This window comes from Protopterus annectens, chromosome 5.part0 (genome assembly GCF_019279795.1).
Source record: "Protopterus annectens isolate FY-2018-M chromosome 5.part0, PAN1.0, whole genome shotgun sequence".
In the NCBI taxonomy this organism is placed as follows: domain Eukaryota; kingdom Metazoa; phylum Chordata; order Ceratodontiformes; family Protopteridae; genus Protopterus; species Protopterus annectens.
Window position 1 is genome coordinate 1,822,662,678 of NC_056735.1, and position 16,513 is coordinate 1,822,679,190.

Sequence of the window (16,513 nt, forward strand, 5' to 3'; positions counted from 1 at the left end):
TTGTGGAATTTTACTCCTGCATGTTCTGTGCTCTGGTGTTTTCCGTGACACTCCCACACTGGAGTGAGTGGTGAGGATTGAGGCTCCTTAATTACTGACTGGAGTTTTAAGTGGGGGGCATCACATTATTGGTGGCATTCCAGTGGGATATTGGCAAGATGTCACAACAAATACAAGCAATACAATTCCATTTGCAATCACACATTGCATTAAACTATGAACAGAACAGGAAAAAGGACTTCATGGTTCAGCAATGGGTATTAAAGGAGGATAAGAGAGAGAATATCAACAAGAGACTTTTATCACACTTACTCAGTTTACATTTCCAATCACACATCAAAGTACACTAATAGATGTGTGCTACAAAGAAAACAGCAGCATACATCCTAAACAGAAACATTTTTCCTCTATCAAAATCTTCAAAACACAATTTATTTTAGAAAATCCCCTCAGTTTATATTTCAAACCTCAAATAAAAGCATAATAAACAATCACTTGCTACAACCTAAAGCACAGAACACATTGAAAATCCTTCCCTTCTAAATATTCAAAACAGTACCATTTACATGGGGGGAGGGCTTTAAGGCTGTGTCCCCATACTCTAGGAATTTCATATACTAACTTTGTAGTCAGACAAGTGCAAAGAAAGGGAACCATTCTGACTAATGCTATAGTCAATGACCTGCACTTTGACTACAGCATAACTCAGTGTAAATTAGCACTGACCATACCCACACTAAAACCTGTCTGTGATGGAAAAAAAAAAAAAAAAAAAAATATATATATATATATATATATATATATATATATATATATATATATATATATATATATATATATATATATTTATAGAGATCATTAAGGAGCTTATCGCAATTTCTCCAAAGCTCTGTTTGGTTAAGTGACTTACTCAAGGTCACACAGCAGGCAAATGATGGCTGATAGACTCAATCCCTCTGCTACAGTTTGTAGCCTTTATTGTCTGTGATAACTGTCACATGTATGGGTGTGTGTAGATATTTATTTATGCTTATAATCTGTTAGATTATACTCGCTTGCATGCTAATTGTACATAAACACTCTTTTCTGTACCTGAGTTTGAGTATACTTGACTAAATCCCTGATTTCTAAATATTCTTTTGCTGAGCCTATGTGACCTAAGCGGTAGTATATGCAAAGATAAAAATAAACCTGAATTGGGAAGGGTGGGGCTGGGGCTTGTTTTATACTATTTTTATTTTCTGAATCAGTCATAGCTGGTAGATGATGGTAAATTTATGAAATGTGAATTTTAACAAGAGGGAGGAGCATAGGGTGACATACAAGAGTGGAGGAAGATACACACAGGTGGATTATATCTTATACAGAAGGGCCAGTCTGAAGGAGATTGGAGACTGTAAAGTGGTGATGGGGAATGTGTAGTTAGGCAGCATAGGATGGTGGTTTGTAGGATGATATTGGTGATCAAGAAGAGGAGGAGGAGTGTGAGGGCAGCACCAAGGATCAAATGATGGAAATTGAAAAAGGGTAATTGTGAGGTGGAGTTCAGAGAAGAGTTAAGACAGGCACTGGGTGGCAGTGTAGAGTTACTAAATAGCTGGGTAACTACAGCAGAGCTAGTAAGGGAGATGGCTAGAAAGGTGCTTGGTATGACATCTGGAAAGAGGAAGGAGGGCAAGGAGATCTGATGGTGGAATGAGGAAGTACAGGAGAGTATACAGAGAAAGAGGTTGGTGAAGAAGAAGTGGGATTGTCAGAGAGATGAAGAAAGTATACAGGAGTATAAGGAGATGAGGTGCATGGCAAAGAGAGAGGTGGCAAAGGCTAAGTATAAGGCGTATGAAGAGTTGTATGAAAGGTTGGACACTAAGGAGGGAGAAAAGGACCTGTACTGATTGGCTAGACAGAGGGACCGAGCTAGTAAAGATGTGCAGCAGGTAAGGGTGATAAAGGATAATGAGGGAAATGTACTCACAAGCGAAGAGAGTGTGTTGAGCAGATGGAAAGAGTACTTTGAGGGGCTGATGAATGAAGAGAATGAGAGGGAGGGAAGGTTGGATGATGTGTGGATAGTGAATCATGAAGTGCAGTGGATTAGCAAGGAGGAAGTAAGGATAGCTATGAAGAGGATGAAGAATGGCAAGGCTTTTGGTCCAGATGACATACCTGTGGAAGCATGGAGGTGTTTAGGTGAAATGGCAGTGGAGTTTTTAACTAGATTGTTTAATGAAATCTTGGAAAGTGAGAGGATGCCTGAGGAATGGAGAAAAAGTGTTTTGGTACTGATTTTTAAGAATAAGGGTGATGTGCAGAGCTGTAGTAACTACAGAGGGATTAAATTGATCAGTCATAGTATGAAGTTATGGGAAAGAGTAGTGGAAGTTAGGCTAAGAAAGGAGGTGATGATTAGTGATCAGCAGTATGGTTTCATGCCAGGAAAGAGCACTACAGATGCAATATTTGCTCTGAGAGTGTTGATGGAGAAGTACAGAGAAGATCAGAAGGAGATGCACTGTGTCTTTGTGAACTTAGAGAAAGCATATGACAGGGTGCCTAGAGAGAAGTTGTGGTACTGTATGAAGAAGTTGGGAGTGTCAGAGAAGTATATAAGAGTGGTACAGGATATGTACGAGGGTAGTGTGACAGTGGTGAGGTCTGTGGTGGGAGTGACGGATGAGTTTAAGGTGGAGGTGGGATTACATCAAGGATCAGCTCTGAGCCCTTTCTTATTTGCAATAGTGATGGACAGGTTGACAGAGATCAGACAGGAGTCCCCGTGGACTATGATGTTTGCAGATGACATTGTGATCTGTAGTGAGAGTAGGGAACAGTTGGAGGAGACCCTGGAGAGGTGGAGATATGCTCTAGAGAGAAGAGGAATGAAGGTCAGCAGGACTAAGACAGAATATATGTGTGTGAATGAGAGGGAGGATAGAGGAATGGTGAGGATGCAGGGAGTAGAGGTGGTGAAGGTGGATGAGTTTAAATACTTGGGATCAACAGTTCAGAATAATGGTGAGTGTGGAAGAGAGGTGAAGAAGAGAGTACAGGCAGGATGGAGTGGGTGGAGAAGAGTGTCAGGAGTGATTTCTGACAGAGTACCAGTAAGAGTGAAAGGGAAGGTCTACAAGAGGGTAGTGAGACCAGCTATGTTGTATGAGTTGGAGACAGTGGCACTGACAAAAAGGCAGGAGTCAGAGCTGGACGTGGCAGAGTTAAAGATGTTAAGATTTGCACTGGGTATGACGAGGGGGGACAGAATTAGGAATAAGTACATTAGAGGGTCAGCTCAGATTAGAAGGTTTGGAGACAAAGCCAGAGAGGCAAGATTACGTTGGTTTGGACATGTGCTGAGGAGGGATGCAGAGTACATTGGGAAAAAGATGCTAAGGATGAAGCTGCCAGGTAACAGGAAAAGAGGAAGGCCTAAGATAAGGTTTATGGATGCGGTGAGAGAGGACATGCAGGTGGTTGGTGTGACAGAGCAAGATGCAGAGGACAGGAAGAAATGGAAACAGATGGTCCACTGTGGCAACCTCTAACGGGAGCAGCCAAAAGAAGAAGTACTCAAGCTTGCAGCATAGTTCCATTCTGTTAGGTAGTTAAGCAATAACCAACGACATGGTGTGGTATATTGAAGACTTACCCATGGTTGGTGTGGTTTAATCATGAGGATGAAGCCCGAGTGATAAAATAAAGCCAACCGTGGGTAAATTTCAATACACCACAATCACGGAGTCAGTTATTGCTATTATACAATGATATTATTTAAGAAAAAAAATACTTTTCTTAAATAATAGCTTTGTATAACGGCACATTACTGTTCTTCCATGGCTGGTGGTATACTGCTGTATTGTTTTGATGTACTGCGCATGTGGATGGAACTAGTGTTCCCATGCATACCCAGTATATCAATGCATTGAAAAGGATGCAACAGAGAAAAGAAAGTCTCTGTTGCTCCATTTTTGTTTTCTTTTTTTTTTATTATTAAAAAAAAAAGTTTGGGCTACTTTAGGGGTAGGAGAGAGAGACAGAATGGAGGAAATGCAAAGAAAATCAGGTACGTGTCTTTAGTTTTAAATAACGTACCTGATTTTCATTGTATTTCCTCCATGCTTCCTCTTGGGTATGTCCAGAGTACGGACTATAGGTTTTTTTTTTTTTTTTTTTTTTTTTTTTTTTTTTAATTTGTTGAAAAAAAAAAGTTTTGGAATATATGAACGGAAAGAAGTCCGGATGACCTGACCTTTTTCCATTGATATATTGTGGGGTTTACAATGGGCACGCTGGTTGGGCTGGCCAATCAGCATGAATGTTTTTGAATACTAATGGCTAGTCATTATATGTTCTTCTTTCGGCTTTTCCCGCTTAGGGGTCGCCACAGTGGAACTCCTGTCCGCTAATGATTGGCAGTAGATTTTTACAATGCCGAAGTGCCAGCTCGATGCCCAACCTTCAACGAAGGCACACCCATTCACACATGTCTTTCGAAGGCCACTCGACCGCAGGGCGGAATGACCAGTCATTGTATAATATGTGTTATACTACAACAGTAATTTAATTATTTAAAATTAACACTAACCCTGTATTAACCATGGCATAATAATACTTTTGTACAACTTTGAAGGACATCTTAATACAAATGATATATCTTAGTTCTTAGAATTACTTTAAACTTTTGAACTATCTATGTAGCTATCTGGTTTCTTGCTGTCTGAGGATGTCTGATTTTCTTTTGGGACAATTCTTACAGCACTATAATTACAAGCTTCTCTGCATGAATCCTAGCTGTCATCATTCTTACAAACTCTATTTTCCTTTTACAATATATTTGTAACAGTTTTGGTTATTTCTCCACCTGCACCTTTCAGGTATTTGCAATACAAATTTTGGCAAGTCCTTCTGCATTACTTTCAATCTTCCCCAATGAAAACTTGACTTGTCTGCAGTAACAACTATGTAATCTTCAGCTTATGGATTTGTCCATGCTTTCATATTCTTACTCAGTCTTCAGTCTGTGTACCTAAAGTCCTCTGCAATTTCTTTATCAGTGTCTCTTTTAATTTCTTTCCAGAATTTCATTTACTTTGTTTTTATTTTCAGGCATCAGTAATATAATTGAAATAGGTAATTTAGTTTTCAGCCAATTCAAATTTAAATTCAGGTTATTTAGGTGTATAACAACTAAGCATTAAAAAAGGCAAAGTAACCAATATATTGGGAGTAAGTAACTAGAGGGGGAAAGATAACAGAGTGGGATCAGACCAAGCAGAAGTTTGGCCTGCATGTTAGAGATTGCTTTCCCCACCAAGGATTGATATTAGAGTACAGGTAAAGAGAAAGGGTTGGGGAAGTGCTAAGTGAATAAACAGATTTGGTAAAGTTTTTAGTCAAGTCTAGAACAGAAGCTGCTGTTAAAGAAGAGATAATTAGTAGTGTATATAAAATATTACATGATAACTGTAAGAATCAACCAGAGGAAGTTAGGAAAGACTGGGAAGAGAGATTGGAAAGCGAATTTATAAAAGGAAGAACGGGATGACATCTGTATGGCTCCCAAGTATGCGACAAAGTCCAGAAGGTTTAGGATTTTTGCTTGGAAGTGTTTGTATAGGTATGTTTATACCTCAAGCAGATATCAGATAATTTTTCCTTGGATAGACAGTAAATGCTGAAGTTCTGATAGAAAAGAAAGAGGTAACTGGGAACTTGTTTTTAGGAGTATAACAAGTTTGGTAGATTTTAAATTCCCTACAGAATACTTTGTCAGAAATGTTGGAAGAGCAAGTGGCTGTAACTAAGGAAATGTTTCCTTTGAGCTGGGGCATAAGATCTGAATTGCCTACACATAATAAGGCTTTCCAGAGTCTGATGCTACTGACTGCCAAAAAAAAAAAAATGAAATTACTAGAAAATGCAAATCAAAATCTAAACCAACTGTAATTGAAATACTGACTATTTTAATGGAGATAAATAAACTAGAGGTGGGATCTTTAGAAAAAGAGAAATAACAAATTACAGAGAGATAAATAGAATTTATGGAGACGATACATACTGCATTATGTTCAGGAGGAGTAAGATTTAATGGAAGGGTGGAACTGAGCAACTTATGTAAAGCTGAAATGAATAATTATTAAAAAAAGAATGTGTATGCAATGTATAATGCATGAATATGACAAATGTAATATGGTTTATTTTCTTTTCTGTTAATATTCAGAAAAGTATAAAGTCAAAAACAATTGTCCACAATTACCACAGGATAACTCTTCTCTGAAAGAACCAGACACCAACCAGGGTAAGGTTATTAGTGCTTTCATTCTCTTTAATGAAAGTGCTAATAACCTTACCCTGGTTGGTGTCTGGTTCTTTCAGAGAAGAGTTTTTCTGTTACTAAATGTGCACCTATGTCTTAAATGCTAATTTAGTAAAACTGTTTAAAAAGACTAAGCATTATTAAAATGCATAAAACAAATAAAAATTGACAAGCACATGAAGCATCTGTGTCAGCCTCAACCACGCTGGCAAGATCCTCCACCAACACTAATGTTCTCCAAGAAAGTCTGACACAGAAAATAACTAGTGTCTGAGCCAGGAACTAAAGCTTAATGCCAAGAAATGCATAATAATATCCTCTGGAAAGTCAGCTACTCCTGGTAACTATCATACTGACAGCAAACCCCTAACAGTTGGCCCATTAGTCGGGATTTGAGGGCACACAATCTAGCCTTTGACCATCACATGTCAGTAGTAGTGAGAAAATCATTCTATGTTGCTCAACTTGTAAACCAAGGTATAGGTTCATAGGTTCATAGGTGTGTATTAGGCTAATGGCCCTGGAGCCTTTACAAGCCTAGCCCATAGGATTACCCTGGCATCGTGCCACCCAACCTTAGTTTCCAGTGCCTCTGTCGAGTACAGCCACTGGAGTGATCCTTGGGGTGAATTTTCTATTTCCCATCCACTCATCAAGATTTCTCTTGAAGAGGGCCAGTGAAGTGCTCTATTTGACATGTATGGGAAGTCTATTCCATAGCATTGGCAGTCTCTGGGTTATGAACCTGTCCCTCCAGCATGTTCTGTTGATTGTGGTAATGAGGTTGAGGTCTCTGGGGCGTGTAGTGTGGAGGGATTAGGATTTCTTTAGATGTAGCATTTCTAACAGAGCTGGGTCAGACATAGCTTTGTAAGTCAAGCAGAGATCGCCTCTAAGTAGGCGATATGAGACAGAGAATAGTTGGAGTTTTTTGAGTCTGTCCATATAGGACAAGTGCTTAAGGCCTAGGATCCTCTTTGTGAGGTACTTTTGCGGCCTCTCCAGTTGTTGCAGGTGTCTAGTGAGGTACATGCCAAATGGGGCTTTGTACTCGATGATTGGCCTAATGAGGGAAGAGAAGAGGGAGATAATGATCTCTTTCTTCCTGGATGCAAAACTCAAAACTCACATAGAAGGACTTTCTGACCACAGTGGCAGTGTGGTGGTCAAAGGATAGGTTGCTGTCAACCTGTGTTCCCAGATCTCTTATAACACCTTCTGTGTTCAGTGGACTACCATCAATATGGTAGTTCATGGGAACTGAGTTTTTCTCAAAGGGGATGAAGACACATTTTCTGGCATTGAGCTTAAGGCCATGGTTCTGACACCAGTCATTGGTCTCAGTGAGGCCTTTCTGTAGGATGTCAACATCACTTGAGGAGTTAATATTGGCTCCCAACTAACAATTGTCTGCAAACTTTGTCACCGAGAGTCCCTTTGTGTTGGCCAAGACTTCTGAGAAGTAGATACCAAACAGGAGAGAACCCAGGACTGATCCCTGTGGGACTCCACTCGTGACTGGTCGGCAGTCTGACTTGGAGTCAGCTACTTTCACACTCTGGGTTCTATCTGTGAGCCAGTTTGCAACCCACCTAGTGATATAGTGGTTGATACCTAGCTTAGTGAGTTTTTCTATGATTCCTGAGTGGGGAATGGTATCAAAGGCCTTGGCCAGATCAAGGTAGGCTGTATGAACCACCTTGCCTTCATCCACAGCTCTGGTGACTGACTAAAAGAAGTAGACCAAGTTGAGCAGGCATGACCTACCCTTCACAAAACCAAACTGTGTGGGATTCAGAGTTTGGAGATTCCCTATATCCTTGTTTATTAGGTCCATGATGATGCGTTCCACAGTTTTGCATATCAGACTTGTCAGGCTAATGGGGCGATAGTTCTCAGGATCTGTAGTCACTCTTCCTTTGTGGAGAGGGATGACTGTAGCAGTGTGCCACTCAGTAGGGACAAAGCCTGAGGTGAGGCTGTGAATGAACAGGACACATAGGTGAGGTGCCAGTTCACTCTGTAGTTCATGTAGAACACAGCCACACATAAAAGCTTGTTCATCCATGTCCTTGGTACTTTAACCCTTATGAAGATGAAATTTAATATTGGAAGGAGTGATAGTTTTTTTCTTGACTCACTTTTCCTATTAACTAGGAGCTCAGATCACTAAGACATTTCAGTGCCAGTCAGATGGAGGACCCTGTTTCTTAGGTAACCCGTCAGTATAAGGACCCACTTATTACGTCTTGAGCTGGATTGTTAAGCCAGAGCCCTTACTATACTTACTGGCAGCTCATTATTCTCTTTGATCGGTGTGCTTTGCAACTTCACCTTACTGCTTTCATGGCTTGATTTGGGCGGTGTAGTGGTGCAGCAGTTACCGTTGCTGCCTTACAGCAAAAGGTTTTCTGTTCAATTCTCAGCTGGGGCGCATTCTGTGTGGAGTCTGCATGTACTTCCCTGCATTCAAGTGGGTTTCCTCTGGGTTCTCTGGTTTCCTCCCACATTCCAAAGACATGCATCTGGAGCATTTCTTCCCGGGCCTCCATTGAAAATGGGCTCTGTACCACTCAGACTTTTCCAGTAAACAAATCTTAAATAAAATAAACAAAAAATAAATACATTCATTTTTCTAGCAATATTTTTATTAATTAAGATTAGATTTTTTATTACTGTATCAATGATCAATGTATTTTCATTGTTTTGTATAGCACACCAACATTGTATATATACCTGTGCTTATCTGCTGATTCTTTTTTTCTTTTTAATACAGTTTTATTTTTAACATTACTGTACTAACTGTACTAAGTTTATTCTGGGCTCTTGCTAAAGATTATCTGGTAAGATCAGTTTGTTTACCTGGTTAACAAACATTATATAAGTAAGCAAATAAATAAATACATATCCATGTTTTACATGACCTGTAACTTGAAGTTGTTCGTTAGAAAGATATGACAGAAGAACTATAGTATTGAATAAAAGCAAATAAACAGTTAAAGGGTATTACATGTTTGTAGGCGGTATTGTAGGTGAAGTACTGGCTGGCTACAACAGAAGAAAAGTAAATATAAGTATTAAAAAGACCATAAAAATAATTTCAAGAAAACAGCAGCACAGTCTGCAATGCAGAAGGTCTCACAACTGATACAAGCATTGAATTGACAGAAGTAATGTAGTTAACAGAATCCTACATACCTGAGTAGCATTGATGATGCAGAATACAAAACTGAAGACGATCCTTATAACATCATGTTCTATAAGTGTCAGGTAGCCAAGACTCCAGGTGATTCCAAACAGTACTGCTACAGATAAAGTGCTCATAAACTTCTTCATGTTGGATTTTTTTCTTGTGCTGATCAAACAGAAATATGTTGTCATTAATATGCTACCCATGGTTGTGCTTGTAAGTATTAGAATGCTGCATAGGCTGGTAACTTAAAACGTTGAAAAGATTGAGTTAAATAGCAAGACTTTGATGAAGGGACTTTTTTTAAATATTTTATTTTTATTGCAGTTTTATTTGTTAAGGGACAGGGTCCTTACGTACCTGCATTAGGTATTTAAAGTTTCAAATGTTCTACAATGTTGTAGACTGTGTTAGATATCCCAACAGTTGTAAATAGTACCTTTTCCCACAGTCTGGTCTGCATGTGCCATGTCAGAATCTGTATGGATAGAGTACTTGGTAGCTATATCCAAGTTTTCAAGGTCATCAGCTGTTCAGTATCTGTGGCATTGTGTAACAACCTCTGTCAACAGGTGGTATATACTGCCCAGTGGGAGGAGGAGCAGTGAATGAATGGAACCTTAGCTGTAGGTTGGGAATCTCCAGTGTCTTCATCTGTAAAAATGTATTAGGATGATGTTGTGTTATGGGATGGTAGATAGACTGAAATAGGCTTGTGGATTATAAAACACTGTGTGCAGTCCCATGAATGGGATGCACACGAATAGAACTAGGTGCATCAATTACATTAGTGTGATTTATAGAATGGATTCACCCTAATGTTTTATCATGTACAGGAGATCACTAATGGCAGAGATTGTGCACAATGTGTACCTTCATTCAACGCCTGCCCTGCCATTCCCGCTGCCTAACCCACTGTACATTGGGCTCCCTATTGAAATGTTGGGACTTACAACACTAAGTACCAAAATGAAGGAGAAAAATGGTTGAAAATACAGGAGAAGAGTGAATATCAAACATTATTTTTTTCTTTTAAACTTGTTTTTGTGGGGGTAAGCCCCCACATCTCCTGAACTTGTATATTCCAACTAATAGATCACCATGCCTTAGAGGAAAGGGAATATTCTGAGAAATGGCAATTTAAGACCTAGTATATATCCATCTGGATTTCAGTTATTCAGCCTCCACATTCAGTGACTCAGCAATGCAAATCCCAAACTTTCAAATGGTTACCATACATTTTACAGACAGCACTGCATTAATATCATTATGTACACAAAGTTGGCAAGGCAATGGTCCTGGCTGGCAGACATAGTGATGTTAGTGGAAAAATTCCCATCAAGTGTTTGTTACCGCCCTTAGTGCTCTGCAGTCTTGGAATGGGCCAATCTGTAAGTGCTTTGACTGATGTTGCAATGAATGCAGCGTGTGCCTCTTTTGTATACTGCGCCAGTGAAGGGAATGGGTCCTGCTACAATTCCCATTGGTGAGATATCAGTGCATCACTTATTAGGGCTGGGTTTGCATGTCTGTGGCAGTGTGTTTCTGCTCATTGTACTCTTAATTGGGACGTGCTGATGCGGCTCTTTAAAATACAAGGCATTTCGTGAGGTGTAATTCATGCAGTGATGATGACGTGTAGCTCAGCTATGTTATGCACCCACTTTGAATAGTTGTACATGTTGATGTAATACATCTGTACTCATACCTTAATAAATCACAGTAACTACTCAATCTGCAGTCCATGATTCACACATTTTTGAATCGAGGACCATACTTGGGATCCTTCTTTGCATATCTATAGCATAACCTGACTCCTCCAGGTTCACAGTAATGTATGCATACATACATACATACAAATATTTCAAGAATGAGAAATAATGCCCTTCTAGCATGACAATATAGCAAAACAGTTGTTCCCATAATAAGTGTCCAGGCTGTTCTTAAAAATATCTAAACTAGTACTTGCTTTAATGTAGTTTGGTAGTCTAGTCCATGTATCAGCTGCTCTCTCAGAAAACCAGTTAGTACACTTCTCATTCCTGTAGAATCTTCTACATAGGTTGTCTGATGATTCTACATGGGTTGTCTGATGATTCTCTAGTACTTTTTGATAACCTCAAACATTCATGGAGGTTGTTGTCTCTATAAACGCCCTATATACCTGAATCAGGTCTTATCTTAAATATCTATATCAGACACTGTGCAAATTCAGACATTTTAATCTTTCATAATAACTTAATTTTCACATCCATGGATGCCCTTGATATATTTTCACTGTATGCTTCCAGTTTATTCATGCTTCTTTTCTTATAAAGTTTCCATATTGTTATTCCATACTCAGATTGGGTCTAATGCAACTAACAAACAGCGCCTTTATTATTTCTGATTTACTTGACTTTGTAAATCTTTATAGTACATATAGTTCTGTAACTTTCATTAACTAGTTGTTTGATATGATTAGAAAAACTCAAAGCTGGATCTACCCATATATTGAGGTCCTTAAATGAATCTATATTTTCAGTCACTGTGTACTGTATTAAGTATTCACCCTTCTGTTTATGTCTCTCAAATCTCATATGCTTAGTTTTTGATGTGTTTATCAGCATAATATTCTTCTGTGCCCAAATGGTCACTCTAGTCAAATTTGTTTGCAGACTTGCTCTTTCTGTAACATGTGTAACCAGTTTACTCATTTTCAAGTTATCTGCATACAGACTGTAGAACAACTCAGATGAAAAAGATAGATCTGTAAGATACAATATAAACAAGTATGGGTGTAGGATAGAGCCCTGTAGGACACCCTGATTCTAACCTCAAATTTCACCTATCCAATTGCTGTATGATACTTCCCATGTCCTGTTTGTAAGCCATGCAGCTATCCATCATATCAAGACTATATCAATATCTATTTGTTCTAATTTATCGATCAGTGTTTTGTGTATGACCCTATCAAATGCTGAAGTTAGCTCTATATAAATTACATCACAGCACAGTTTTCCATTCAGAGCTGTTATTACATTGTTATAGATCATCATGTTATAGGTGGTAAGAGATCTATTTTCAGCTCCTGCATGCTGATATGTGGTTTCAGGTCCCAACAGTTCTGACAGCAATTTATCCAATATAACCTTTTTCATTATTTTTCTACAACATGAAAGTAAACTTATGGGTCTGTATTACTCTGGGTTTGTCCTACTTACTTTTTCCTTAAAACAGGTTTAACAAGTGCATGTCTCAAAACATGAGGAGTGTCTCAGTCTTTATATGGCCTTGCAAATAACAAATATAATGGTACTGTAAGTTCACGGTGAAGTGTTGTCAGGTCATTATTATTAATTCCGTCTCCTTCCTGTGCTTTGTTTGGATGCATATTGAGTAGTTCTTTTTCAATATAATTATTATTTATTTATTTTATTTTACATTTGTTGACCAGGCTAATCTAACTGGATACATGTCCATTTTCAGTAGAGGCCTGGGGAGAAAAGCTCACCATAAAAACAAAACAGAACATTGCAACTACAGATACAGTTCACTTGTCAGGCAAAACAGTTTTTTACATGGTGACTTAGTAAACATGATAGCTAAACAAAATTAGAATTTTCTTTTGGACCAAACAATAATAGAAGAAAAGAGTATTTAGAAGGGTGTAAGACATTCCAAAATCAAAGTTGTAAATACGGCACAGAAGAACAGATAATTATTTACAAGTCAGGGAGATATTATTTAAAGGCAGTGACTCATCTATAAGGCAGTGACACATTCATAAAGTCCTTCCTGGGTACAATTATTCTAACCTATAATAGTCTCAGAGTAGAATGGGTTTTGTACAGTCTCAAGTTAGGTATATGACCAGATTAACAGAGGGGTAGAAGGTAATGGTCTTAAAAGTAGCTATGAAGTGAGTAGAATTTAGCTCTATAACCTAGGATAACAGGAAGAGAAATCTTAGTCTGGGTTAGTACAAGGACATAGCCAGTGAGTTGTAAGGTATATTTTGAGTTTTTTTTTTTGAATAGTCGAGTTGAAGAAACAGATGTGACTTCACCAGGAAGCAGGTTCCAGATTTTTCCCACAGTGTTAGAGAAAAGGGAATCTCCTGCTTTACTGTTGGGTTTTTGTCTGGATACCAGTAGTTTATTTCCTGAGCATAGGTTTGTAAGATTTTCATATGGAGTGATTAGACTCATGAGAATTGGTGTATTGCCTGGATGATAAAGGGTCTTAATGGCAATAATAAGTTGGTGCAATAGAATTTGATTATGCAGCTCCAGCCAACCCAGTTGTTTCAGATTTTGGCAGTGGTGGGTTCTAAAAGGGGAGCCAGTAGCAAATCTGGCAATGTTATTGTATGAGGTTGCCAGCTTGTTGAGATTGCTTTTAGATCGATTAGTGTATATAAGAGAGGCATAAAAGAGAGTTGAGATAAGGTGGATGTGGGCAATAGTAGTTCTAGCTATGGGAGTAAGGGAGGGTTTAATTTTATAAAGGGAGCCTAGTTTTCTGTTAACTGTTTTGTATTGTGGCGCTGATATGAGTGTCATAGTTAAGGTTGTGGTCAATAGTTACTCCTAAGAGTTTGGTGGTAGTGTCAGGAGATATGACTGTGTCATTATTAGATTTGATAATGAAGTCAAATGGGTGGACTTTTGTGTGGGAGTAAAGAGCAATAGTTTAGTCTTTTTGGGGTTAAAGAGGAGACAACTCTGTAAGAACCATTTTTCTACTAATTCAAAGACATTTTGGGTGAGGGACTGCAGTTCAGATGGACCAGTAGCAGAGCATATTAACGTGGAATTGTCTGCATATTGTATTCATGTAGCTTGAGGGATGTTTACATTTAGATCGTTAATAAAAATTTAGAATAGAAGAGGGCCTAATATAGAACCTTGGGGTACACCAAGGGTGACAGGAAGGTGGTTGGATAGACTATTATCCCAAAGCACTGCCTGTTATCTAAGTAGAACTTGAACCACAGTAGTGCATGAGTATCAAGTGAGAGGGACTTAAGTATATTCAACAGTAGCTGATGGTTGACCATGTCAAATGCTTTTGAGAGATCAATAAAGATTGTGGAGGCCAGGGTGTTATTGATACAGTTTTTGTTAATATGGTCAGAAAATGATAGGAGGGCAGTGGTGGTGCTATGGAAATGTCTAAAGCCATGCTGACAGTTAGCTAATAGTCTATTTTGGAGAAGGTGGTCTAATCTGATTTTATTTCAGTATTTAAGGTTACCTGGATGTCACTAGGACAATTTATCATCCTCTTTGTGGAGCCAAACTGTTTTGCATAAGATTTTATAAATCTATATCTATAATATGTTGTAATTTAGACACATTTTATCAGTTTGTATGTTTTTACTCCTACCACATCTTATGTATCTATAAAATGGTTTCCTATCATGCTCAATGTCTTCATATAAATTTAATTCAAATATTTCTTGATTTTGTCTCACACTATGTTTAATTTGTCAGTCCAGCTTGTTTATTTCAGTTTTCAAATTTGTAGTTCAACTTCTTTTCCATTTATTATATATTTGTCTCTCACCTTAATCAAGTATCTTGTTCTTATGGAAATATATCCTACTGATGCTTTGTGCCTAGATCTTTATGTTAAAAAAATGTTTAGATTTCAGTTTGGCAGCTTTATCTAGCAAGAAATCAACCTTTATAACCTCATGATCACTGCACATCAGTGGTGGTAAAACTTGACATGAAGTAACAGTAATCTCTTTAGGAACACAGACAATGTCTAGTATATTCTGCTCCCAGGTAGTTTTTTTTCACAATCTGAAATAATTGTTGTTCCTGAACACACATTATAAACAATTGCCTTACTAATGTTATTGAAACAGTATTGTTCCAGTCTGTTTCTGTTAATGTAAGTGCCCAGCCACTATTATTCTTCCCTCCTGTATTTCATGCAAGAAATGTATGAATTCCTCTAGGTCAACAGCACTTGACTTTGGTAGTATATACACTCCAACAATTGCTATATGTTCCAGGGTTGTCTTTATTGTCATAGTTGCACAATCTACAGTACTGGTGTTATCACTGAACATGTAATAATCACAGGACTCATAACAATCTTTAATCTCTACCATAACACCCCCACCTGATTTTTTGTTAGAATATCTGTTACAGTAAAAATATTTATACCCTGACAGGACTGGTTTCCAGTCATTGCTCTTTAACCATGTTTCACAAACAATAACAACATCAATCTTATGGGAACATAGCAAATGTTTCAATAAAAAAAAACTTTATTATTAATGCTCCTAGCATTAATAGCCATTAAAAGATGCATCAAATGTTGCTTTCTGTAAACTGTTAAATTTTCAACCTGGCAAAAATCCTGCTATAAAATTTCTCTTCCCTGATCTTGACAAGTGCATACTATCCTCCTGTCTTAACATGAGCATCCAAAATTAAGCTCGGATGCTCCACAGATTTCCATTTTTTAAAACAAGACATTTTTTCATGTAGGTATTTACCCCCAAAATATTTTCATTCATAGTGACCTGTCTCTCCATTCTACATGAGATCTGTGAAAAAATATGTCAACACCTGTACAAGCTAAGTCATCTAAGAGGGTTGTAAGTTCCCTACTAACAGTCAGGTGTCCTTGCAGGTGACATCATTTGTACCAACATGAATAAAAACAGATTCATAGTTCCTTACATTAAGGCATTCTATGGCCTTTTTCACATCCTCTAGTTTTGTACCTGGCAAGCACAGCACTATTTCATGTTCACTATCTTCTCTGCAAATGTTAAATATCAGTTCCTCTAACAACTGTATCTCCAATTGCAAGATTATCTTTTCTGACCAGATCTGAAGAATCTTCAACTTCTAACTCAGTAATATCTTTTCTATCAGTGGCTAGAAAGAAATGCTCTTCAGGACCATTAGTCTTAATCCCACTGTTTTCATTGCTTGTTAAATTCCCAAACATATAATTCTCATCCAGCTGCCTTTGTACTTCCACAGCTTGAGCCATGTTGTCAG

At 38.1% G+C, this 16,513-nt stretch overlaps 1 protein-coding gene across 1 annotated transcript in view; it reads right to left on the reverse strand.

Annotated features, from left to right (window-relative positions):
- Positions 1 to 16,513, reverse strand: part of ADGRG7 (adhesion G protein-coupled receptor G7) — a 974,993-nt gene that overhangs the window by 102,403 nt on the left and 856,077 nt on the right. The window contains exon 15 of the mRNA XM_044071646.1: positions 9,512 to 9,668. Within this exon, the coding sequence (XP_043927581.1) occupies positions 9,512 to 9,668 (157 nt within the window). The remainder of the gene's footprint in view (positions 1 to 9,511; positions 9,669 to 16,513) is intronic.